Source organism: Triturus cristatus, chromosome 3_1 (genome assembly GCF_964204655.1).
Source record: "Triturus cristatus chromosome 3_1, aTriCri1.1, whole genome shotgun sequence".
Classification (NCBI taxonomy): domain Eukaryota; kingdom Metazoa; phylum Chordata; class Amphibia; order Caudata; family Salamandridae; genus Triturus; species Triturus cristatus.
This window is the reverse complement of record NC_140583.1, coordinates 242269277-242295218: the sequence shown is the minus strand read 5'-3', so window position 1 is coordinate 242295218 and position 25942 is coordinate 242269277. Positions and strand designations below refer to the sequence as shown.

The window sequence follows — 25942 nt, the reverse complement described above, 5'->3', positions numbered from 1 at the left end:
CACAACATAATGTGTATTTGTAAAGCACACGTTCACCCACAGGCATCTTGGTGCTGAATAACAGATGCTTATCGTTACCCAACGTTAATCATTTTATCGACTTAAGATTGATGAAAGCCTGAGTAGACCCGACAGGATTTGAATCTGTTACCATGAGGTCGAACAGAGGCCCCTGCAGTGGACACATTAGTCCACTGAGCCACCACTCCCAGTTTTTCACAAAGTAGCATCATTCCACTACCAATTTTAAAACATTTCAAACAGGCCTGATATAACTAATGCTTAATGTTACACATGCTTGGACATTGCCTAGTTGTGCAGAACATTGGTCAGCATTTAGTATAGCATATTTACACAAGCTTGTAAAAAGATTACCTGTTGGCATATTATTCTGTCAGCAGTTTTAGTCCCGGTCAAGTTGCTCTTTGTTAAAAAATTAATACCTATAAGAAATTAAATCATAGTTTAGAATGTCATTGCATAATCTATGTTTTACTGCTGTTCAAAATAAGCTATTTAAATTTCGTTACACAGTTATAATCCACCCATGGTTCTAGAGCAAGAACTGCAGTCCAGATTCATAATTACATTACAGTACAATATTTCTGTTGTGTTCCAGTTGACTAACATCCCAGTTGTATGCAAACAGAAAGTGGTATAAAGGAATAAATATGGAGATTACTTTTAGATAGAGCACACTTAGTTACTCTATCTCTAGTTTATTAATCTAGAAAGATTTTATCAAAACATTTTTACATTTCTGCATCAAGAATGACATGGAATCAAGAAGGGAACAACAAAACAACAATACAGATATACACATAAATTGTACATACGCAAAATCCTAACATGCAAAAGAAAACAAGCAACTTATACATACAAACTAACCCCTAGAAAAACACAAATAATTTCTACTAGTGTCCTCCAAATAATTTAGTCCGTCCTAAATTATTTGGAGGACACTAGTAGAAATTATTTGTGTTTTTCTAGGGGTTAGTTTGTATGTATAAGTTGCTTGTTTTCTTTTGTATGTTAGGATTTTGCGTATGTACAATTTATGTGTATATCTGTATTGTTGTTTTGTTGTTCCCTTCTTGATTCCATGTCATTCTCGATGCAGAAATGTAAAAATGTTTTGATAACATCTTTCTAGATTAATAAACTAGAGATAGAGTAACTAAGTGTGCTCTATCTAAAAGTAATCTCCATATTTATTCCTTTATACCACTTTCTGTTTGCATATAATTGTTCCATACCCAGGTATATATAGGATCAATTGGGTATAACCCTGTTGTTTGCTAGATAACATCCCAGTTGTGACATTGGGTTGTTCAGCAGGTGACCTTAAAACTGGCCATGGCAACATTCCATTAAGAGTAAACCCTTTATCTGCAACCTGGACCATTTCACCAGCCTCACTTTTGAGTAACACCTGACACTGGCCCGTTATGAATATTCTCGATGAGTCAAAGTGCGTGGAGCAAGGCTTGGAGGAAACCATTCCAGTCTTTCTGAATGTAAAGTTTTTTTCCAGAGTGAAATACCTTGTCCATCTGACACAGAAATAATGGATGCTAGGTGGGAAAAAATGCAGGAGTCACCAGTGCACTAATGCATCATTAGTGTAATCTGGCTCTAAATAGATGTTTTGGATTTAAAATAATTAGATGCTATCAGAGCAAATCGGTGGGAATTTCAGGATAAACCAGGAGACATTCTATGGGGAAAATGAGATGGCAGCTTGGAACAACCAGTAACAATCGTTTAAAGCAACATAGTAAAGAATACCATATAAACTAAAGGTCTTCGAAACTGATGTGTTCTATAAACTTCAAGCCTGTCTAGCTTACAGGACTAATTACATTAATGCAAGGGATGGAACAAATCACTTCAAATTAGCATATGTATAATATGAGAGCTAAAATAAAAATTATATATCAAGTGTGCAAAATCTTTCAAATAATCTAAAATTATCCAAGACATTCTATAAACAAACTATACACGAATGAAGGTCAGTGTAATCAAAGTCACTTATATTACAGCATTACTAGATCATATCGCATAACTGCCATCCCAAGAATGCTGGAACTAGGTATACAGAACCTAAAATACAAATGAATCACTGGTATAATGGAGTGCCATAGTCCTCATTTTTATTATTCTCAATCATTTAATTAATTCCGAGATAAATATTAAAATTCTGAAAACAATCTTAACAAAATGATCCTTTAGACATATTTCAGAGCAGGTAAAAATGTTGCATTCTTTAAACAATTGGAATATATAACTGTTTCTCAAAAGCAATGTGCCTGGGCATATAGTATTAGTGTGGATTAAAGAACCAGCATCCAGTGTGCAGACCCTACATTTAGAATTACTAATCCTACTTTCCTACTATCCCTTGGCCATAAACAATTCACAAGGTTAATCTACTGATATCTTACCTTTTTTAATAAGGGCCTATGGCTAAAGGTATTCAAAGCACTACAAATTTGGTTGAAAAATTAGCGCAACATAACAGGTATGGATTTAAGCAGATCTAATGACTTTAGATTCGTTTTGTAATACTGCAAACAAATGTTTCTTGGTGCACCCTCCTATTGAGTTTTAAAAGGTGTCAATGAGAATTTACAGCTCTGAAGCCGGTGTTCAAAAGTTAGTTATAGGGGTACTTTACTATTATAAAGTTTCTAAAGCGGCTAGAGTGTTAAGTAGTCTCCTTCTCCGGCTGGTATGCATTCTTATTTGCTGTTTTAGATATCACTTGAATGCCCAATTAGAGCTTCAGCATATGCAGAGTAGTAAGACTAATGTAGAATAACTTGCAGACATTTTTATGCTGCTCCTCCTCCACAGATCAGGTATCGCCCATGAGTTCCATTCTTCTATTCATTCAAATATTTGTATTACCATTATGTCATAAATGTACAATAAAACAGATAAACCATCTACACTGAATTACATTAAAGATAAGGCATGACAGTAAGTAACTCAAAAAAACCCAAACGAACATGTGGGTATGCAGAGTTATAGCAAGTAAATCTTGGAATACCATGTTATAAGTAATAGAAAAAAAGTTGTGCAAACTTAAAACTAGCACCATCTTAAGATACTTTTAAGTGTTATGCAAAATATAGTCATTGAAAGTTTTTTTTAGAAGTTAAATGTTCCAAATTATGGGAGACTGTAAGAAAAAATATAGAATTTGAAACATTTGTGTTTGGATATTCTCAAGGGGAATATTTTAAAAATGCTATTACAAAACTTTCATAGTTATACAAATCTTTTGAAGAAAGGTGATAAATATCATGTAAAAAAAGTCTACCAGCAGAATTCCATGTTTTACCAAAAAGGTATGTACTTGTGAAATTCAAACTGTGGATTATGCCAGAAAGGAATGTGTCTTGAAGGAAGGATATTTGTTGGAATGAAAGAGTCTAATTGTAAGAAATCTTCCACGGCATGCAAATAATTGGTGAGCAAAGTGACTTACTTTATTTGTGTTTTATTTTCAGTGGAAAAAGGCAAACCAAATTTCTATCGTAAGTCATTCTGGGTCTGTGTCAAAAGAAATGTTATGCAGACAAAGTGTGCTTGTAGTGACTAAAAAATATGTATACTTGGAGAAATCTGGTAATCCAATCTAGCCTTTATTTTAGCTCTTTTAAGTGTCTTCTAGTATATTCTAGGTTTTTTAGTGTTCTATACACATTTTGAAAAGGTTTTTGCTGAGTTCAGAAAATACTTTGGTGGGAAAGTGGACCAGTTACATAGATAATAAATATAACACTTGTGACATCAGGATTATCTTTACAGCCTCTATCCTAACCCACCATGAGAGGAATAAAGCTGAGCATTTCTGAATTTTATTCATAATTTCCTTTATCAGAATATCACAATTTTTATTAACTGCATCTTTAATTACTTCGATACAACTAATACCTTACTTAGTATTTAATTAAACAACTACACCTTTTAATACATGAAGTAACAATCATATCATATGCAATGAATATTCAAAAGGAAGAGTTCTGTTTTTGAGATATTTAAAGTGTATCCTGAAACGAGTGAATACCTAGATATAATGTGACAAATATGTGCAATGTTGGGTAGGGATGGTCAACAAATAATAAAACATCATCTGCCAAAGCCTTTAAATTAACAATTGCAATAGTAATTCCATTATTTAATGAAGATTTGCAATTGAGAAATAAATAAGGTTCTATAGCTAATAAAAGTGGGTATAGACGAAAGCATTGTCTTGTTACAGTAAATAATTGGGAACAAATCTGAGGTATAATTGTTAACATATAGCTGAGCTCTGGGATCCACATATACAGCTTTAACCACACAGAGGAAATAATCTCCGAAATTAAAGTGTTGTAAAAATGTACATAAGAATTGCCAATTAATTTTATCAAAGGCTTTTCCAACATCTACAGCCACAAGCCCCAAAGGAAAAGTAGACTTCATAGTATTAGCGTGGACATGACGAACAATCCTAGTTTATACGAAGAAAATCTACCCTTCATAAAATCAGTTTAGTTGTAATGACTAATTGAAAGGAGAATGGTAGGTAGTTAATTTGTAAGTATTGTCATATAAATTTTATAATCATGATCAAGAAGAGACATAGGTCTGTAATTAACAACAGATAAAGGATCTTTGTCTAGTTTGGAGAGAACAACCATCAAGGCATTTATAAATAACACAGCTATGGTAACATTGTGCGACAATTCCTGATATCATCGATATGTCGATGGTCTGCAGCTGCAATTTGCTATGTGGTGTCTATGCCCATGTAACATATAAGAAGTTATACAGTCAGATTGTGAATTAGTAATCTGTAGTATGCAATTATATATGTTCGCCCACTCCCTCCCACACCAGCCACCCCATCTTGCAAGTGATGAAATCCTATCCTAATATTTCCGAATACATATTGGTAAAAATGCATCCCGCAGCTGAGTTTTGCCACGAACACCGAAGTTAACTGACTAAGGGTAGAGACCAAGCTGGCGGGGGGAATGTAAACACACAAAAGATTAAGGGGATGCCCCTCAATCATGCCCGTCAGGGCCACGTACTGGCCCTGTGAATCAGATACAGCCTGCGACAAGGTGAAAGGAAGTCCCTTCCGGAGAAGTATGGCCACCCCCCTGGAGCCCCGTGCGAACCCAGAGTCCTAAACCCTATCGAACCCGTATCTGGTGAGGAAATTACATTGGGAACCTAAGAGGTGCGTTTCTTGCAGGAGCAAGATATCTGGGGCGTGCCGCTGGGCGCTGCAAAGAACCGCGGTACGTTTGATCCGGTCCAATAGGCCGTTAACGTTCCAGGAGAGGATGTGTAAGGTTCTATGTAGAGTAGGCGCCATCATGTTGAGTAGGGTGTGGGAGGGACAAGGGTTGTGCGGGCACTCTCAGATCCGAGGGGAGATCAGAATCCGTGTCTGGGGCTGCTACGGCGGGGGTGCAGGGGCTGGTGGATCTCCCATCAACAGCAAAGGCAGCTGTGCGTGGGTGTCTGCCAATAGAAACAAAAAACGGCGGCCCATGGGCGGCCAAAAACAACAAACAATCGGAAGACAACGGTCCTCCACCCTCCGAATCCCCCCAACTCTCCCCACCCTACACTTCTGAACGTGAAGCATCTGTCGCCCTCGAAAGAAAACAGTGCAAAAAGCAAACAAACTAGGGGCTAAGCTAAAACGGTTAGCAAAAATAGGACATGGTGGAGATGGACCCCCCCTTCTCCTGTACGGATACAGATATACCATCCGTTGACAGTACATCCACGACCACCTACAGTAGGAGTTGCAAGAAAGTCCCGGGAGTGGAAGAAGAGGTAGGATGATCGTTTTGTGTGGGCCCCCGGGACCGGAGCACCCCCCTCCTCGCCACTACAAGGGCAAGAAGGAGCAACAAGAGCTTCCCGGGGTCCGGGACCAAGTCAGAAAAAGGGTCCCAACACCGGCAGTACTCGCAGGATCCTATTGACCCTGCCTGAAAGGTTGAAGGAGCGGTCATACACCGGAGGTTTAGAGGCCATTTAGGAAGTGTTTGATGCCAGAGCCTGTCATGCTGCTTCGTCGTCACCAGAACCTTGGAGTGCCGGGCTCCTGGATAAGTCGGAGTCAGATATCGCTGGACGTAGAGCCTCCGCGGAGCCCGGCCGTCCGCTCAAGTCCAGTGGTGGGGTAGGTGGGCCGGGGGAACCGGAGCCCCAGGGGCGAAGTCCGGGCACAGGGCCGCCCAGACAACACACCCGGCGATCGGGATGTCCCCCGTCGACGATCGTGCTTCTTGCGTGATCTGGTCCAATGTCTCTGAGGCTGCGGCGCAGTCGGGAGCGGCCGATGCACGGGGGAAGGGGCCGACCGAGCCAGGAGAGGTCGCTCTTCCATGAGCCAGGTCCAGGCCGCCTGAGGAGTATCAAAGAAGAGCGTTTGGTTTTGAAAGAGGACCTTGGGTCGGGAAGAGAAGGCCATAGCGCAGACCCAAGCTCCGGAGTTTTTGCTTTACCTCATCGTAGGTTCGCCTCTGAACCTGCACCTCCCTGGTGTAGTCCGGGAAGACCATGACTCGGGTGTTTTAAAACTGCAGCGGGCCCGTGCTCTGGCCGCCCCTAAGATAGTGTCTCTGTCCCGGAAGTTGAGGACCCTAAGGATTATGGGACGGGCAGGACCTCCTGGCGGGGGCTTGGGCGCCAGGGAGCGGTGGGCTCGTTCGATGACAAACCAGGGCGAGAGGGAGTCCTTAGGCATCCAAGAGCGCACCCAGGTTTCCACAAATGTGTCCACTCGACCCTGTTCCACTCCCTCCAGAAAGCCCACGAGGCGGAGGTTGTTGCGTCGCGATCTATTTTCGGCATCCTCAGCCCGGTGGTGGAGCTCCGAGGTCTGAGACTGAAGGTGCGCCTACTGGGTCTTAAGTTGGCCAATGTTGTCCTCCACTGTAGAGAGACGGGCCTCCGCCTCCGAGACACGAGCCGTCGCGTTGCGTAGGTCTTGACGAAGGACAGCCATGTCGACCCGCACCTCTCCGATCTTATTTTCGACAAATGTTTGCGATGCCCCTATCGCCTGCAGGATGGCGGTGAGGTTGCTCCCGGGGGGACCCAACTCGCTGGGTTCCACACTGCCAGGGTCCCTGTCCGACGTGGTGAATCGATCCATTTTCGTTTGGGTTTGGGGGGCCGAAGCCTGCTGGGTGCGACTCTTGCCCATGGCCACCAGGGCCGGATCCTATCGACTCAGGCCCAGTGGGCCACCAGTCCGTTGGGGAGGAAGGGGGGCCACCGGCACCCGGACCGTCGATAAGCAGGACCAGGTGCCCAAGATCCCCCCCACAAGCCCCGGGGAGACAGGCTCAGCTCGATGACTCAGTGGCTGGATAGGCCTCGACTGCAACTCAAGGCCACCCCCACCCAGGTGGCAGTTCCGAAGTGCTGGGTGTTACCTCTAGGGTCGAAGGCACACCTCCCAGCTGGTTGGTCTGGGTTACTGGCGAAGGTCAGAGCCGCGCGGCCCCGCGTCCACGGTCCCGTGGACTGGATTCCAGCGAAGGCGGGCCCGGGGGAGCTGCGGTCCAGTAGGTTGGATCCAAGGATGCCTGGGGCCCCCCAGCGCACAGCCACGCCTCAGCGAAAGGGGTCTCAGGGAGCCCACTCCAGATGTCGCTTGGCCCCCATAAGCGTCGTGGGTGCTGCACCAAGCCCTGAGGGGGGACCCCAGGCCGGTTGACGCCGGGCCGTGGGATTTCCAGAAAATGAAGGGGTGGCCTGTGGATTCGTGGCAGTAGCACCTCAGCCCCCAGGGTAAGCATGAAACAGCAACAGCACGGCCTGGGGTCCGGAATAAAGATCTGGCCACCACATCAGAGTGCAAGGGCTAGGAGATGGCACTGGTGTTGCAGGCGCGGTCCAGTTCGGCCCAGCAGTGAGGCACGCAGAGGGAGTGCAGGGCCCCCCACCCGGCGTCTCCGCTGCACAAACTCGCAGTAGAACCACCCTCTGATGGCACGCAGGTATGCCGGTGCCTTAGGTGCAGCTCTCAGGCCGTAATTGCCCCAAGGGCCCCACCGGGGTGCCGCCGGGCGGCGGTCCAGTCACTACACACGGGCCTGGGGGCCTGCGTTGGTAGTGGGAGGAGCAAGCAGTGCCGGCCTGCCGCTGACCGAGATGACAGCCAAGTATCCCCGCCCTGCCGCCGCCAACACTACAACACTGCCCCGGCTCACCTCAGGGCCTCAAACAGGAGGCCGTCGTAGCTGGAGACACAGGAGGCAGGAAGGAACTGCTGCCGGGGCTCCGATGCCCGTCTCCAGGGCTGCGATGTCAGGGTGGGAGTGCCTGCTCCTGTGGCACCCCACTGCCCGATTCGGCAGCCGGTCCCCATGCCCCACCTCCACGCTCCCTGCACCGCAGACCCCCGCCGCGGCCCGTAGCAGTGAACAGCGGGCGGGGTCTGCACCTGGGCGGCACAATGCAAGGCCGTATCTCGGGTCGCTAGGAAGCGGGGATGCGACGCACCCCGCCGCAGCCGGTGGAATCGCCGCGATGACCTGCCGCCAGGGGCCGGGGGTCACTGCTCCGGAGACAGGGCTGATTTTGTGGGCCGGGAGGGAGAGGCCGCCATTTTGGGCCCGGACCCGGGTGAAGGCCGCCGCCGGGATTTAGGTGTCGCAGGCAGCAATCTGTATTTTCACCGCCCGTCCGGCAGCATCAGTATGAGCAGGAGCACTGGCGACAGGTAAGGGTGGCTGGATGTGAGCGGATGGCGACGGATCTGGGAGCGGATGATAGAGGGGTGCAGAGCACTCTTAGGGTGCGACCGCCATCTTAACGCTCCTAGCCCTGATTCGGGAATTTATGTTTTAATATAAACTTCAGAAAAATAATATTCATTTAAATTAATTTATTAAAAAATCAACGTTAATATTGCTGTAGAATTTTTAAGATATACCATAATTTACAATAATATTTATCATTACATATTTTTACTAATTTGTTATAAAGTTTATTAAACTTTTAAAAATGTTCCTTTACTTTACCATACAAAGATCTCTGCCCCGATTGTGGAGACTTCCTATGGAAAAGTATATATAAAGATATAAAAGTTTATTTAACAGAAAAAAACTGGTAAAAATTTTTATGTTACATATTAATGTAATTACATTTTTAGAGATTTACTTTAAATGCCAAACAAGCTAAGAAATGGTACAGCACTATTAACTTAATTTTGAATTAAATCTTTAATTATTATAAATACAATTAAATGTATTACAATTATTTTTCTGAAGTTTAAATTAAAAAATAAATTTCCATCTACAACTAAAAAAATAGACATTTTTATTATGTGTGAGTAATTATTAAAAGTGATGTATAGAATTAATTCAAATGAATGTAAATGTAAATGTAAATGTTGTAGACTTGTAAAGCGCACAGCTGCCCCAGCAACGGGGCGTCCCGGCGCTGTAGACCGCTGGGGAACCCGTCCTGGCTATCCCTGTGAGATGGTCCCTTTCTGGGTATCTCCAAGGTGAAACCAGGCATCCCTGGCGTCTGTGGGGGGCCGTTGTAGAGATGAGGCAAGCTTAATGCCCAGAGTTGCCGAGTGTGTTCCTGGTTAGAGTAGGTACCGAGATGAGAATTATCGAGTCCGTTTTGACCCTGGTCCACGACCCTGCCGCGTCGGGAATTGAACCCTGGTCCCTGGCCGATTCTCTGCTTACGGGTCTGCCACCTCTAACCAGTGAGCCACACCTCTCCAAATCTAATTATATTTTAATACAACTTAATGTTACATTAATCTATAAATTCCCAAAAGTTTGTTAAATATTTTATAATTACATAATAAATGTGTTTTATTTTTAGATATTTCATTTAACATTAATTTATATTTATTTACATTTTTAACTGTTTAAAATAATGTATTTGAATGTAACATTTTTTCTTATGGCTTTTTTTAAGTTCCTACCTCAATTATTTTCTATGGGAGGCAGTTGCAGTGCCAGTGGTTAACCATGCATAGTGCTGGACTTTCGCTATCTTGGAGCTGGTGTAATTTACTACCGTTCAGATCCCTTTTTAGCTGTGGAAACTTTAAATGTCTACTTTGTGAATAACAATGGGCTTACTACCTTGTGGGTGGGTGAATGTCCCTACCTAAACCCCTCCTTACTGCTCTGAAATCCCTCCCATTTAGTAGTAAGTATGCCCCTTTTTCCAGTCACTTGCCCTAATCCTCCCACTTTTAAGACTAAGGGCTCAATTATGTTGCCGTCCGGAAAGACCCCGAACGGGATTTAGATTCAGCGAATCCGAAACCTATGTTTCCGCCGAATCGGACACCTTGCCGGACGACTTATTACAATGCAACTAAACCATTCGGGCTGTCTGAATCGGTTCCTAATGGCATTCGGACAGCCCTAGTCGTTCGGAGCCAAATCGTACAGCTCTATGGACACGGTTTCTGAACGAGTGATTACGATGACCGATTCGGTTTGCCCGACACAAGATGGCTGTCGGAATCTGACTCTGGGGACCCATAGTTGGCCTCGCCTCACCCGTAGGCCTCCGTTTGGGGCCCGTTGGGGTACACAAGGGAACCCTTTTACCAACCATGCACATTGTGGACAGGCTCCCATTGAAGTCAATGCGAGTCTGACCGAATGATGTACGGAAGCATCAAATCGATCAGTCGGACTCGCAGAACCAGTGTCGGTCGGAAACGATTCCGAAAACAATTTGGTCTGAAGAGTTTCCGGACGGCATTGTAATCGACTCCTAAGTAGTAACCTTAACATTACATGTGTGAGCATTTAACCATAGAAAAGATATCAGAGGTGGAAGTTTATGAATAGCATTTTGAAGTACTTTAGAAGAACTATTGTAGCAATACTAAATGCACTACAATATGCAGTGTGTGTATAGGCCTCTAAACATCCAATGAAAAAGTACAAGAACGCGAATACATTTAAGTTTACTTCTCTTTGTCTTCTTTACAAACTAGGACAGTATAAAAATACACTAGTGACTTGCATGACCTCTTTCATGTCACTCGCTATATCCATAGTGCCCCACATGGATACTATCTTAAAGTTTTTTAAAGGATTGAAGAAATCATTTTTAAACGTCTACAAAATAAAATTACATTTAATTCATCTTTTTTACTTCCAGATTTACAGTTGCAGTTATTAAATGCATCTTTCAGGTACAGCTCCTAGCCTCCATGGGAGTGCATTCCTGATTAAATGGCACAGATTAGATCTAGCCTAAGGAGAGAAAACCTCATCTAGGTACTTTGCCTTCTCAAAGAGGTATACAAATATTATAAAAGAAAGCAGTAAATTTAAGAATCTGATCCCATTCCTCAAGAAAGGAAAACTTTTTCTTTTTTTTTTTTTTTTTTTTTTGAAAACCTTTATTGACAGTTCTATCAAGAACAAGTATGGGCCTACAACCCCCCGGGGCCGGCCGCTAAGTAATCAGAGCAAAAACAGGCAAGTGTAAACACAGGCAGCACTTCGGGGAGCAGAATCGTAATGCTACTACTGTGAACAAAGTAGGTAGGGCACCAGGAGAAAAAGGTTTTCATTTTATAATGAAACAAGGCAGAAGGATCAGGTGCCAAACAATTTTCAAACAGCAATTACAGATATGCAGAGTAATAAACGTAAGCGATTTACAGCAATCCATTAGGTCAATGGCGCAAACACAAGAACATCAGGATGGGGAAAAATATCATAAGCAGTTGCGCCTGCAGTCCTACGCCAGAACTCCCGGAGAACGCCCCGGAAATTGCGGTACACACGGAGCGGCAACGAGTCATAGCAAAGGAGGTGTATCACGCTGATCCCAGAAAAGAAAAACAAAAAAAAAAATCAGAGAAGAAAAAGGAGGCCATGGAAAAAGAGATAAAAGACTAAAGAATCCCCTCCCCCAACCCCCCACCCTGCACCTCTGCAGATGAGTACGGCCCCCCCCCCAGCAGTGTGCCTGTCGCCCTGGAACCAGACCCGAAATATAGGAGAATAGGGAAAAACAAGTAGGAAAAGAACCCCACCAGACGGGGGGGGGTAGAGAAAGTATTAATAAACTGGAGGAGGGCCTTCAAAACATACCCCCGGCTTCTCCCTCCCGCACGGTAAGTTTCCCCCAAAGTGAACAATAAACGGCACAAAATCTATCTTCTCAAAGAAAAATGGGGAGCATTATGCACCTATTATGCTGTTAGCTATGCCAGGAGAGCACGCAACCCCTGAGCCCGCCCGTCCACTAGATGACCACCCCTGAAGGATCAGCCTCATCCCTGACCACTCTTTGGGAGTCTGCCCATGCCTACCCCTCGACCCAGCACCATATTCGATGTTCCAAGGTAGAGGATTGTCCAAAAACGTCCGAGAAGCGACGCACACAGGTGGGGTGGAAGTCTCTGAGCATCAACACAGTCCGCAGCGTGGAGAAACAGGCTTCCCAGTGCTGCACAAGGATATGCACTGCACTCCAGGTCCAGGAAGGCAGAAGCAGCCAAAGCAGACAATAGTTGCTGGAGTTGTCTCTGGGTCGCAGGAGGGCACGTACGGGACGAGGCTACCACATCCCACTCAGGTCTAGTGCCTCCGGGGCAGATCAGGTCCTCAGCTGGACGAACACACTGTAGCATACTGGCCGGAGTGTCCAGCTGTGCACTAACCTCAGGGGTGGCCGCCAAAGTGTCCTCCTGTGCGCAGTGTGGGTAGTCCCTGTGTACGTGCGGACAGGCGGGCCGCCACTGCCCCAACGCCGACGCCACACCGTCGAGCTTACTCCCCAAGACCCCGACACCATGAATCAAGGAGGAGTGAAGAGCACCAAGGGCCTCGAGGAGGTCGCCGTACCCCAGCACAGCTCTCTGCGATCGCGCCGCCACACTCCCGAAAGTCGCACTCTCACAATCCCGCTGCGGCCCAGCGGACAGGATGGTAGGCTTCATTGCAACAAGATGGCCGCCAAGTATGCCCGACCCTCACCGGGGCCGGGACCCTGGGACAAGCGTCTCGATGTCCACGTCGCCGGTGACCGGGTTCCGGGGGCAGGCGAAAAGTTATCCGTTGCGTGGTCACGGGCAACAGTCGTCCCCACTACGGACCAGCTCCCGTAAAAATTCGGGGGCGGCCCGCAATGATCAGGGCAGGATACGGGCGGCGGCCGGGCAGCTCACCATCAAAGGCAGGGGCAGCCACCGGAGGGTCTGAGAATTGCACCCCCGGGCATGCACTCGGTCCGCTACGCATGACAGTAGAGACGACCACGACGAAATGTAGGCCGAGTTTGGCACCGCTCCGGTAGACCGACTCCACCCAGTCACAACAGGCCGCTGTTGTTGAACTGCCACCCGGCCACGGCGTCCACTCGAGGTCCCGGCTCCAGGGCCGCACAGGCCGCAAAGTTCAAATGCACATTTCTCCGGCGATACCGCAGCCAGAAACCTCGGAGTCACACAGTCGGGTGCCTCTCTCCTTCAGAAACACGACCGCGTAGCACAGGTTAAGGATCTCGTGCAGGATATCCGTGCGGGATGCGGAGGTTCACGGAGCCGGGAGTCTACGCTGCCGTCCCGGTCGCCATCTTGGCTCCTCCCCAAGGAAAACTTTTTCAGTCAATTTTAGGGTTGTAAGCTTTTCTTTGATTGAACCTTCAATCTATTCTCCATGTGTCACTTGGGGCAACCTTTCCCTCCAAAACTCAAAAAAGGTAATTTAGAGTTTGGTGGAGCAGGAGCACTGATGTAAATTGATGAATGTGCTGCCATACAAACCATTGGTTCCCCCTTGCTGTTTAGATTCAGGGTAAGGGTTAGGTTTACAAAGATAAGTGGATTTTGGTGTGGTAAGCCCCAAAATACACTCTGTGCTCCATTTAGCGTAGGTGAACTTGGATTTAGCGTTACTTACCTTAAATCCTGGTTTGCAAAGCGTTGTAAGGATACCATTTGAAGATGCATCGCGCAGTAGAAGAGGTGCGTTGGTTCCGAGATGAGGCAAGGCTGTAGTGTGAGGTCCTGCAGCATCGTCGATGATCCCGTCAAAGAGTTCTGGCATCTAGGATGCGTCACGTAGTCAGGGTGATGAGTCTGTTCCGAGGAGCTGCGATGCGAAATCCGGCATCGTCATCAAGGCTACTATCGACGAGGGATGCGAGGGCCTACACCGAGGATGCATCGCGCCGTGGCGGTTCAAATGATTCAAAGGGCTTGATGCGGGTCTTTTTGATGGTTCCGATCCATGCAGCAGTGACGATGTGTCGGGTCTGCTTGGGGTTGCAAAGCACAGCAGAGGAGATGCATCAGTTCCGTCTGATCCACTGTGGCTGGCAGAGCCCCTTAACCCCTTCAGTGCCCGCCCCTTTCCCCGCCCAGTGCCGGCCGTTGCATTAGCGGGCGGGGTCTATGACGAGCTGGACTCGTCATGGGCACAGCGCCACCGCGGCCCATGACGAGTCCAGCTCGTCATGGGCACTGAAGGGGTTAAGCCTACTTTGAAGGGTCCAGAACTGGGGTGGCACTACTTGGCTGTGTAGACTCGCAGATGACAGAGTTCAGGTGCAAGGGTGTTGGAAGCCTATTGTGTCTCTGAGGCTTTAGATAAGGAGGCCAGCCAACTAGCCCAAAGAGTCATTCTGGGGTTTTGGGTTCAATAAATGCAGTTCCAGTCTTTCTCACCCAAGAGGGCAGCAGGCAAGCATAGAAGGGCAGCAGTCCTCAAGGTAGTAGTCTAGCAGGGCAGCAATCTGGGACAGTGGCAGTGCTTCAGCAGTACAGCAGGCATTCTTCCTGGCACAGTATCCACAGGTCGAGAAGTGTACTGAAGTGGTGGTATCTGAGGTCCACTGTTTATACCCAGTTGTGCCTTTAAAGTTGGGAAGAAGGTTCTAGAGTTTGCCCTGCGAAGTCCCCATGCATCTGCCTTCTCTGCCCTGGCTCCAGACAACCTTTAGGGAGTATGTAGCCCTTTGTGTGGAAGCAGGACACAGCCTATTCAAGTGTAAGTAGGGCTGTGCTCAGCTCTTCCCTCCCATCCTGCTAGGGATGACCCATCCAGGCACACCTAATCTCTCGTTTTTTGTATGTGGCTGTCAAGGAGAATACACAAAGCCCAACTGTCAGCTACATCATGATTGATATGTTTCCCAGAGACAGCCTACAGGGACTAGATGTCTAAATTTATAAAATGTCTAAAGTATACAAAAGGTGATGGATGGAATGCTTGAATTAATCTCAGCCACTGGACTGGAACACAAGCAACCCAGGGCCAGTGTTGCTCTTCTTTTGGGCTCATCAGCAGTTATAGCTTGGTTCCAGTGACATGAGACCCACATCTGGGGACCCACATCTGGGTAAACCTGTGTCCCACTTAGGTTGACATTTTAAAGTATACAAAAAGAGATGGATGGAATGCTTGAATTAAATTCAGCCACTGGTTATAGGCTACATCCCAATCCACTGTTATTTTGCACACCATGCCACTTCAGTTCCGACCCAGCTAAATACAAATTAATCTTGACCCTGCTCCAATGGGAACAGTCCAGCATGAAATGCCAACCAAGGTCCTCCTTGAACCGTAACACAATCAACCTGGGACCTGTTTGGCCCTTGTTATGGGCTCTTCAGCGAGGTATAGATTGATTCCAGTGACAGTGTGAACGGGACCCTTTTCTGGGCATACCCATCCCACTTAGAGTGACATTCTAAAGTATACAAAGAGTGATGGATGGAATGCTTGAATTAATCTCAGCCACTGGATATTACTCGGGCCGCATCCCAATCAATCGTTATTTTGCACACATGCCACCTCAGTTTAGACCCAGCTATATGCAAATCAGTGTTGACCATGCTCCAATGGGCACAGTCCAGCCTGAACTGCCAAGAAGCATTGTAAAAGTGGTATTTTCAAAAGTGGTATTTAAAATCCGACTTTACCTTAAGTAAGGAGTTTTCATTACAATTCCAAACACACCGGCAATGTTATCCTATCAGAGACGTAGGCCTTGCACTAGTGAAAAGCTAATTTTGAGTTATTCACTACAGGGACATGTAAAACTTAAAATTACATGTTTCACTTTTTAAATACATTGCTCCTTGCCATGAAGATGAATTATATGAATTAAAAAGGAATGTTTAAGCCTGGCAAAAATGCTTATTTTACCAAGTCAAATGGCAGTTTAAAACTCCCCACACAGGCCTCAATGGCAGGCCTCAGACATGTTTAAAGGGCTACTTAAGTGGATTGCACAATCAGTACGGCGGTCCCACTAGTAGCAATTAATTTACAGGCCCTAGGCACATGTAGTGCCACTTTACTCGAGACTTACAAGTAAATTAAATATGCCAATTGGGGATAAGTCAATGTTATGTTTAAAAGAGAGAGCACAAGCACTTCAATGCTGATTAATATAGTCCTAAGGCCAGCAAAAACAAATTGAGCAAAAAGGGGAGTGTAAAGGCAAAGCGTATTGTGGGGGACCATTCAGAGAGAGCCAGGTCCAACATGACCCCCCCTCCAGCCGAACTCCAAGGGAGACTAATCAATACCTTGATGAACTTCCCAGTTTATGTGAAGGAACATGGACAATGGCCCTCTACTGCAGATGCACTTGTCAGTTTCATGCCCTGCTGAATTCAGTTGGCTCCCTCTGTCTACACTCTACTGAGCCACTGAACCGACCCATGGGGGGCCCTTCTCCTCATCTAGAGACCCCATCTGTGCAGCTCCTAAACTTAACTTTCTCATAGGTGCATCCCAGTAGTAAGACAGTTTCCCCAAGGCCAACAAAGTGATGTGGCCCATTTCACCCCTTGGAACAGACTTCTGTCCCCAAACCATGGCAATTTCTGCCCAAAAGGACAGCAACCAACAGAGGCCATTGACAGCTGTCAGTATCAGGAGATAGGCCCCGGGACACCTACTACCCGGTGGAGGTTCCAAGCGGTTAAATTGGGTAGATGTCTCTTCCAACCTGGGGGCTGGTCAGGAGTTCCCTATGGACTCCTGAGGGTTCTCTGACCTACAAGGTTTCTTAGAGTGGGGGGCGACAGCCCGGATGTTATTCACCCTACTTCCATTCTACCTCCCACCAGTTCAGAGGCAGAATCCTGAGCCTGGCTACTCAGCCCAGGGTCTGTACTGTGTGGCTGAACAGGGGGGAGTCCTCCCTCATCCTGCACCTCCATCTGGGATCCCGTCCCCTCCACTTGGTTGTGGCACCCTCTGACAACTGAACTGTCATGGAACCCTGGGCGGCTGCCTCTCTCACTTCTCCCGACACCGGGAGCAACTAGTTCCCTAGATGGCCATTTAGGGACTAACTATGACCTTCCTCTGGGTCACCTCTCAGACCACTTCAATGACACTAAGGCCATTGAGCGTGAAACGTCCTGCCCACAGGCCTGAATTACTTCACACACCTGGCCGGTGTGCTGCTCAGGAGAAACTAGTCTTTCCACAATCGTGGTCTGGCTAGCCCTAGTGTCCCTCAGAGCAGTGGCAGAGATTCCCTTCATTTTCACTTGCTAGAAGTAACGACTCACACCCTCAGGGATCACAAACTCACCCTCTAAATCTATCGCCCAACTAAGGGAGATCATGGCATGGTCTATGACCTGGTCTTGGGGACTACTCCCCCCTCCCAGGGCCAAATTGGCCACCCCTGTAGAGGTCCCACAGGGTGGGTTGTTTCTTAGGACAGGCAGCGTCCCCCTGTTTGTGCCATAACTAAGACACTCAAAGCAGCAGAGTTAGAAATGGGATGCCTTAGTCCACCGCCCATCAGAACAACCCTCCTGTTTTACAGAAGGTGTTTGGGAACCCTACCCCCTGCCTTACTTTGGGTCTTGTCTAGGTCATCATTAACCTCTCTCTCACTCTGCCGGGGGATCATGAACCACACTTCTTGGGGTCACTCCCATGTACTCTCTTAAACACTCAACAAGCTTCCTGGAGTCAGTCAGCTTGCTATCCACTAGGTGCAGCTCTGTAAAACATGCACTGAGCATGCGCTCTCTTAGTGTCCGATTAAACAGCCCAGTAAAACCATCAACTTCGCTTCCCCGCACCAAACCATTCAGTGCCTTGCTAGCATAATCCCAGAAGTCCACCTAAGACTGATTCTGTATCTTTTGACTATTCCTAAACCTGATGTGGTATTTCTTTGGGATGAATCAAAACTTGGTAACAAGCATGGCTTACATTGTGGCCTATATGGTGTGGTCCTCCACTTCTAGTGTAAGCAAGGTCCTTCCCCCCCCCCCCCCCCCCATCCCCCACTGGAGGCATAAGATTCCACAAGTGCTTCTCTGGATGTCATACGTATCACATAGTTGGGCACCAGATCTTTAGGTAAGCAGACCTTCTTCTCTCCATCAGACACTTATTGTATGCTGTCACCAATGCTGCTGGAACCTGCCTGACTTGCCATCAGTTCCAACTCTTTAGGGCTCCTTTTGTGTCCTAAATGCTCCAAATCTAGTCTTTCTCCTTTTTTATGTGCCCATTTACAGCTGAAACTTCCTTGTTGCTTTCTAGTCATCTGGCTCCTTTGGGCACAGGCCATGCGAGGAAAAACTGCTTTCTGCTCTGGCAGGGAGTTCCTATTCAGGAGAGGGGTCCTCCTCCTCCACTGATGGCTGCATTTCAAGGCTGACTTCCAGGTCCTAATCCTGCTCATCAATCAATCAGCCTTTGTAGAGCGCAGCACTGTCACTCGTAGGGGTATCTGGTGCGGTGTCTCCATCGAAGAGCCAGGTCTGGAGTCTCTTTCTGAAGTCTGCCAGCAAGGGGACTGTACGGATCTCGAGGGGAAGGTCGTTACAGGTCTTGGCCACAATGTAGGAGAAGGAGTGACCATTGCTGCGACCGACGCGGGGTGAGTGAAGATGAGCGCATGTGTCAAGCGGGTAGGTAGAAGTTTAGTCGATGGTTGAGGTAGCAGATCCTAGGTCATAGAGGGCTCTGTAGGCGTGTGTGAGGAACTTGAACTGCCATCTTTTCTGGATGTAGAGACAATGGGGGGTCTCTCAGGTGGTGGGCTATTCGGGTTCATTTGGGGAGGGTCCGGATGAGTCTGGCTGCAGCGTTCTACATGGTCTGGAGTCTTCGGAGGAGCTGGGTGGAGATGCCAGCGTAGAGGATGTTACCTTAGTTGAGGCGGCTAGTGACGAGGGCCGATGGATGATCTTAATGGTGTTGATTGGGATCCATATGAAGGTTCTGCAGAGCAAGCGAAGAGTGTAGAAGCAGGAGGAGGCGACTGCGTTAAATTCTCTTTTCATGGTCAGTTGGCTGTCAAGGATGATGCTGAGGTTGAGTGTGTGGCCAGTCGGTGTGGTTCAGACTTCTGAAGGCCACCAGCTGTGGTCCCCTTCAGAGGTGTTCTTCCCAAAAAACAGTACTTCAATTTTGTCAGAGTTCAGTTGGAGGCAGATCCATTCGGCTATGTAGGTCATGGCATTGCAGAAGTTGTTTTTGGCGTTGGAGGGGTCCCCTGTGAGTGAGAGGATCAGTTGAGTGTCATCTGCATAGTAGATTATGTTGAGTAGATTATGTTGAGTCTGTGGGATCTGGCGACGCCTGCGAAGGGGATCATGTAGATGTTGAACAGGTTGGGGCTGCGGGATGATTCTTGTGCTACGTCGCATATGGTGTCTTTGGATGTGAAGAGAGGAAGTCAGATGCTCTGTGTGCGTCCTGTGAGGAAGAAGGCGATCCAGTTGAGGGCGTCTTTCTGTATGCCTCTGCTGTGGAGTCTGTTGATGAGGGTGTTGTAGAAAACTGTGTCGAACTCAGCAGAGAGGTAGAGGAGGATAAGGGCCACAGATTCTCCACAGTCGAGGAGTGTTCTGATGTCACCTGTGGCCGCAATCAGTGCGGTCTCAATGTTGTGGTTGGCAAGGAATGCTGATTGAGAGGCGTCCAGTAGGTGGTATTGCTCCTCGAATTTGGTGAACTGCTGGTTGATTACTTTCTTGAGAACTTTGGCTCGGTAGGGGAGAAGGGGAGATCTTCTCGATCGTCCTTATCATCCTGTTCCTTTGTTGCTGTTAGTGACTGTTGAACCTCCCACCAGGCCTTCAAAGCTTTCTGCAGCTTGAACTTCTTCGTGGGGAGCCCTCTTTCTTTGCAGAAAGGCCTGAATTCAGCCACAGTGCAATTTTCCAAGCTAACCAGCTCAAATTCCATCACAGCAGGTATAGTCACAGACAGGTAGCAAAGAAAATAGATTTGGAAAAACAAAAGTAGACAATCAAAAACAAATTGGAAAAAAAGCTCGAAATGGTCTTAGATTATTTATGTGAGGTGGTAGTGTAACACAAAATTACAGTAAGGCACTGAACAAACAAAAGTCCAAATCATCACTGCTGAACATCACTGTAGGAAATTTGGTTACGGGTTGAGGGGGGTCAGGTCCATCAGACTGGATCTTCTATTTCTGCATTTGATAAGTGCCTTTTTCTCATACAATACAGCTGCCATTAATGTTTGCCTGGAAAAGCAATTGATGGAGTAAGTCTCAATGAAGAACAAAGTGAGCCAAGATGTGTGTTTGGACGAGCTTATTAAGTTCCTATATAAAGGATATAAACACTTAAGGCAGTAAGGAAGAGCTCTATGCCCCTTTACTAGACCAGGACCACTTACTGCTCTTGTCATACCCAAACAATGATGAGGGCCACTTACACGTGCAAAAGGCTACAAAGCTTTTAAACATGTAATTTGATATTTGCAAGAACCATTCTGGAAAGAAGCTTGTGATTACGCCTATTGGATAAGAACTACAGGACATCATCAAAACTCTCCACAACTGTTCAGAGATATCATGCTCGAAACTGCAATCAATACAACACAGTGGGTCAATTGATATTCAAGGATGCAGATTTACTCTGTAGCTCCTCAGCATCTGCTGGATAGTTTGATGGAAACCCCCTGCATGTTATCCCGTGGGCTGGTGTAAGAGTGTTTTAAGCCCCAGGAAACTGCCATTTTGTTCGTTTTCCCGTGAAAATGTTGACGTCATAGGAAATTATATCAAAAGCCTCAAGTCCTAAGCAATCCTAAGTGAAGCCTGGACATTTTCACCAAAATAAGGACAGAGAGCTTCTTTGCTATGGGCAGTGGTCCTTGAAACCACAAACATCTCGTGGAAACAAACATACACCAGCAAACGAAGCAGATGGGCACACTAGTTCTTACCATGATGCTTATTTGGAAGACATTTACTGCTAAACTATTGTTGTCTAGCTAAAAATATGTTTTCATTGTACTGTGTTTTCAAACAGTTTTAGTGGTGAGCAGTAACTGCATGCATTTTGGATGTTTAGAGGTCCAGGATTAGACTGTCCGTTGAGGGAACTGTCCAGAATAGGGAACAGATTTTGGGACTGGTTTCCATGACGCATCCTCCGGCCATCCAACCTTGAAAGAGGTCCAGCTGAAGTGGCATACACAAGGCGGCTGTGCAAAAATTATGCTCTTGAGTAATATACCAGCCCTAGAGTATTTGAATATTTTTGCATATATACATTACTTTAAAAATTCACTCAGAGTCAGGGCCACAGGCGCATTTAAAAAATAACATTCTTGGTTGGGTGACATCAGTAACCCCCTAAAGCATCATAGAGAGGGTTGATATGATCACTGGAAACTCTACCAAAGAACTGATGGGCCGCCCAGCAAACATTCTCTGCTGGACTACAGTCTGTACGTGAAGGTGTTTATTCATCTCACATTAACACACACATGTCCGCACAATCAGTGTCATCTTAAGAATTGTGGGAGCCCTGGGCAACAAACATTCTGGGGGCCCCTGTTTGAAGCAACTTTGAGTTGTATTACCCATTTTTTGCTAATTCAGACTATACTGCCCAACAATATTGAATTATGCAATAAAAGGTTAAGATACAAAAATAAACTGAAGTGAGCTAGAGAGAAAGTTCGCTTTCCAGGGGCACCCCTTGGAAGGTGGGGGCCCTGGGCAATTGCCCACTTTGCCCATACCGTAGAATATCTCTGTGCACAATCCCACCCTATTTATCCATGTCCACTTCTGTGCCCCTATACAAAAAAATGTTAAATGCTTTACTGGCTGTGGTCCCTCCCTCGGTGCAGTATGGGACTTCAATTACTGTATATTGAATGGGATCACTATATTATATAGACCTTTAGACGAATCGCTTCGCAATACATTATCAAGAAGATAGCACAACAAATAACTAAACGTTTGACAAAGAACAGAGTAAAAACAAAGGGAACAGGGAACCCATAAAAACCATGGTAATAAGAAAAAGAGAAACCCCGTGTTAGGTGAGAACAGTGGACACACAATCGTCCAAAATATATTCGATCTCAAAAGAAAACATAATAGCCCGGCTTCCACAAGCGTTATCGTGTGGAAAGGGGAAGGTGTATTCCTGACCTCTTTCTAGCTGCCCATGTTTCGCGCACGCTGGGTTCGCTTCAAATAGGAGATGCCGGGTACAAATCTGAACTCTTTCGGAATATGCTTCCAGAAATAAACCTGGCTAGTCAGTGTATTAGCATCAGCATGCATTATTTTTTCCGTCTTAGTTTTGCACTTTGTATGGCACATCATCTTTCTGGAAGAGCCTGGTCAAATAAATAATAGCGCCAAGTGTTCACGCGCTGGGGGTGTCACACGTGACATGAACTCCCTTGGCAGCAACGTGATTGGACAGTTCCGATGCGCCCACATAGCCACCTCGTCTTTGCTGTAACTTTTGGTGTGTTGGTTCCTTTGCGTTTTCAATGCAAACTGACAAGTAACATCAATGACAGGGTCGGGAAACAGCGCCATGCATACCACACGACCAAAAAGCCTGGCTCGTGGGAGCCTGGACCACGTTGAAGCCATCTTAAAGATATATTCCTACTTTAACAGGAACTGGTACATTGTGCATGCTTGGCACCTTTTAACGCAGCCCGCGGTGCACCTGCGAGAGAGACTTTTAATTTTGTACTCACCGAACGCCATATAACTGTAAACTGCAGAGGCCCGTTTCTCCAAAATACCCCGCAAAATCCGTAAACGCTGAAATATAAGACGAACAGTTTTGTACTCACTGCCTTACCCCGGTTCCTCGATTGTTTTACCCCAGCTCTTGAATCCTTTCGGAGCACAGCCCATGTGACAACAACTTGGAATCGCTACTTCCTGGCATTACGAAGGTGTTGCATCAAGCACGCTCCTCCCCGGGACACAGGCTCTCTCTCTCTCTCGCTCTCCCTTCTGCCTTAACTTTATTTACAGTACCCTGCCTTATGTAACCAAACCCGGCTGAAGAACGTGAACTCGTTCTTACGAAATCTCCTACCTCCCTGACCAGCAAATCTTAAATCTCTGCTGAGTCATTCAGGGTCTCCCGGCCAGCGATCTTGGAAAGCACATTAATGCAATGCTCAGCAACGGATTAAAACCTGTGGAGGCCCCTAGGCAGGCGAAATTTCGGGGGGCCCGTCGCAAATTATCTCCTAATACCCAATGCACTGGATTTCTTTTTGCAAACTGCCAGCTGCCAGAAGGGACCTGTTATGTGAATCTGATGTCTCTTGTTTATGTACTTTAAGTTGTTAATGGGTACATTACATTAATGCAGTATTTACTCTATAGAGTCTTTAATGTAAAGTTTTTGTTTCTTTGAGTTGATTTCTTTTTTTATATCTTTTGGAACAAATATTTAAGAAAGGTTGATTGTACTTTTCTTTCAAGATCAAATCAATATTATTACTTTTTAAATGTTTTGCTTGTAAAGCGCTTGGCTGTCCCGGCAAAGGGACATCCCAGCGCTAGCAATCATGAGAGGGGGAACAGAGAGGAAACGAGGTCAACGCTAGAGCCAGGTCTAAGCCGTATTCTGAAGGTCAGATGGTTGGGGATGCTTCTGATAGACAGCGACAGGGAGTTCCAAAGGGCCGGAGCTAACAGCTTGAAAGATCGCCCTCCGGCTCTGAGAAAACGAGGAGCCTGACATCGCAAATCAAATATTTTGTGAGATCACATTGCATGATAGAGTGGCGAGTTATTGTTCATGTAGTATGGCTAACACTGTGTATGGAGGGGCATGACCTATAATAATTTGAAGGTGTTGCATAAATTATAAACTAATGGTAGAAGTATACGTTTAGAAATATATATTTTTGTGTAGTTTAAGTTTGGATTGTAGATCAACAATAAATAAAGTCATATTAATGTAAAGGTGGTTTGTAAATAATAAATGTAAGTTATAACTATATATATTATCTACTGGCGGTCGCCAGTAGATAGTTATAGTTCGGACCGTGTTTCCATAGGAAATCTGAAAATTCTATTTTGAATAACTTTGGCGCCGGTTGACGAATCCTCGCGAAATTTTCAAAACTAATGGGGCGCTCCGCTCAGCTCCTACCCTGAAAGTCTCGGGGTGATTCGTCAAGCGGGGGCTGAGAAAAAAGGGGGGTCCCAAAACGCGTTTTCCCCATGCATTTTCCCATAGGACCTTTAGTCGAAGGTACAGCCCGAACGGCTGAACAGAATTACTTGAAATTTGGCAAAGAGGTAGTCCTCAGGTCAGGCATGTGCCTTTTGCATATATGGTGTCAATCTGTTCAGTAGTTCCTGAGAAAATTGCAGTTAAAAGCACATAAATATCTATAAGCGCGCACCGTGCGCGCACGGTGCGCGCACCTTAACGTGCGCGAGCGTAATTCTGATTGGTGGTTACATGTCAGTCAACGTTCGAATCGGTCGAAATCAGGAAGTGTCGGCTGCCATTTTGTGTGTTGTGTGTGTGACAGGGAAAAAGAAAGGTGGAGAACGTGAAAAGGGGGCAGGGTAGAGCGTTCCTGACCCTAGCGTTTGTCAGGGGGTCCCTGAAGGACCCCGAAGGGTAAAAAAAAACTTTTTATTTTCAAAAAATCGCGGGGTGCGCACACGGTGAAAAACCTTAAAAAAACAAAAACATTTTAAACGAGTGTTAAATAAATATATAAAAACTATAATAAAACATACATAACTTAGCATTTAAAAAACCTTACAAATTCACTTAAACCATAGGTTTCGCACACGTTATAGTTAGGAATTAGCATTTAAAAAACCTTGCAAATTCACTTAAAAACCATAGGTTTCACACATGTTATAGTCAGCTGGACATTTCACTCGTAAAAAACCATTGAAATTCCACCGTTATAGTTAGTTCAGATAACTATAACTCGCGCGACCGCCACTCTCTCACAAGGATAATGTCATGAGTGATATCACTGACCATGTCATGAGTGATGTAATATGTGACGTCATCAGCAGTGGGTTGCGGGCGCGCGAGTTATAGTTATCTGAACTAACTATAACGGTGGAATTTCAATGTTTTTTTACGATTGAAATGTCCAGCTAACTATAACATGTGTGAAACCTATGGTTTTTTAAGTGAATATATATATATATATAAGAATTTGTAATGTTTGTGTATTTTTGTTAGGGTGTATAGAAAGAATAAATAAAGTTTTCCTAACTATAACAAATGTTTAACCTTTTTTTTTCATTGAATATCAGTTGTTTTGTTTTTTTAATAAACATTTCTTACAAATCGTAAAGTTTATTGTCATTGAGTGGAGTATCATTAAGTGCAGTGTGGTAGAGTCGAGTGGAGGAGAGTGTTGTACAGTTTACTGTTGTAGAGATTAGTGTTGTAGAGTGAAGTGGTGTAGTATGGAATGTAGTACAGTGGAGTGGCTTATAGTGGAAGAGTGTTACAGTGAAATGTAGAGTGGAGTGTTGTACAGTGGAGTGTGGTAGACTAGAGTGGAGTAGAGTAGAGTATAGTAGAGTAGAGTGGGGTGGAGTAGGGTAGAGTAGAGTGGAGTTGCATAGCATACAGTGGAGTAAATTATTATAAAGTGTAGTGGCATGTATTGTACAG

At 45.8% G+C, this 25942-nt stretch overlaps 1 protein-coding gene across 8 annotated transcripts in view; it reads right to left on the bottom strand.

Annotated features, from left to right (window-relative positions):
• The window catches only part of NRG4 (neuregulin 4), a 198773-nt gene extending 175471 nt beyond the window's left edge, over positions 1-23302 (bottom strand). For 3 of the 8 annotated variants that reach the window (XM_085643775.1, XM_085643776.1, XM_085643770.1), the window contains exons 1-2: positions 23115-23282; positions 376-443 (exon numbers count right to left, since the gene is read on the bottom strand). Coding sequence is in view for 5 of the 8 variants with exons in the window: in XM_085643770.1 (XP_085499896.1) it covers positions 376-385 (10 nt within the window). In the remaining 3 variants the exon portion in view is untranslated. Of the gene's footprint in view, positions 1-375; positions 444-23015 lie in introns of all 8 variants that reach the window. The other 5 variants (XM_085643771.1, XM_085643774.1, XM_085643777.1 and 2 more) reach the window with 3 other exon arrangements.
• Positions 23303-25942: the final 2640 nt, after the last annotated feature.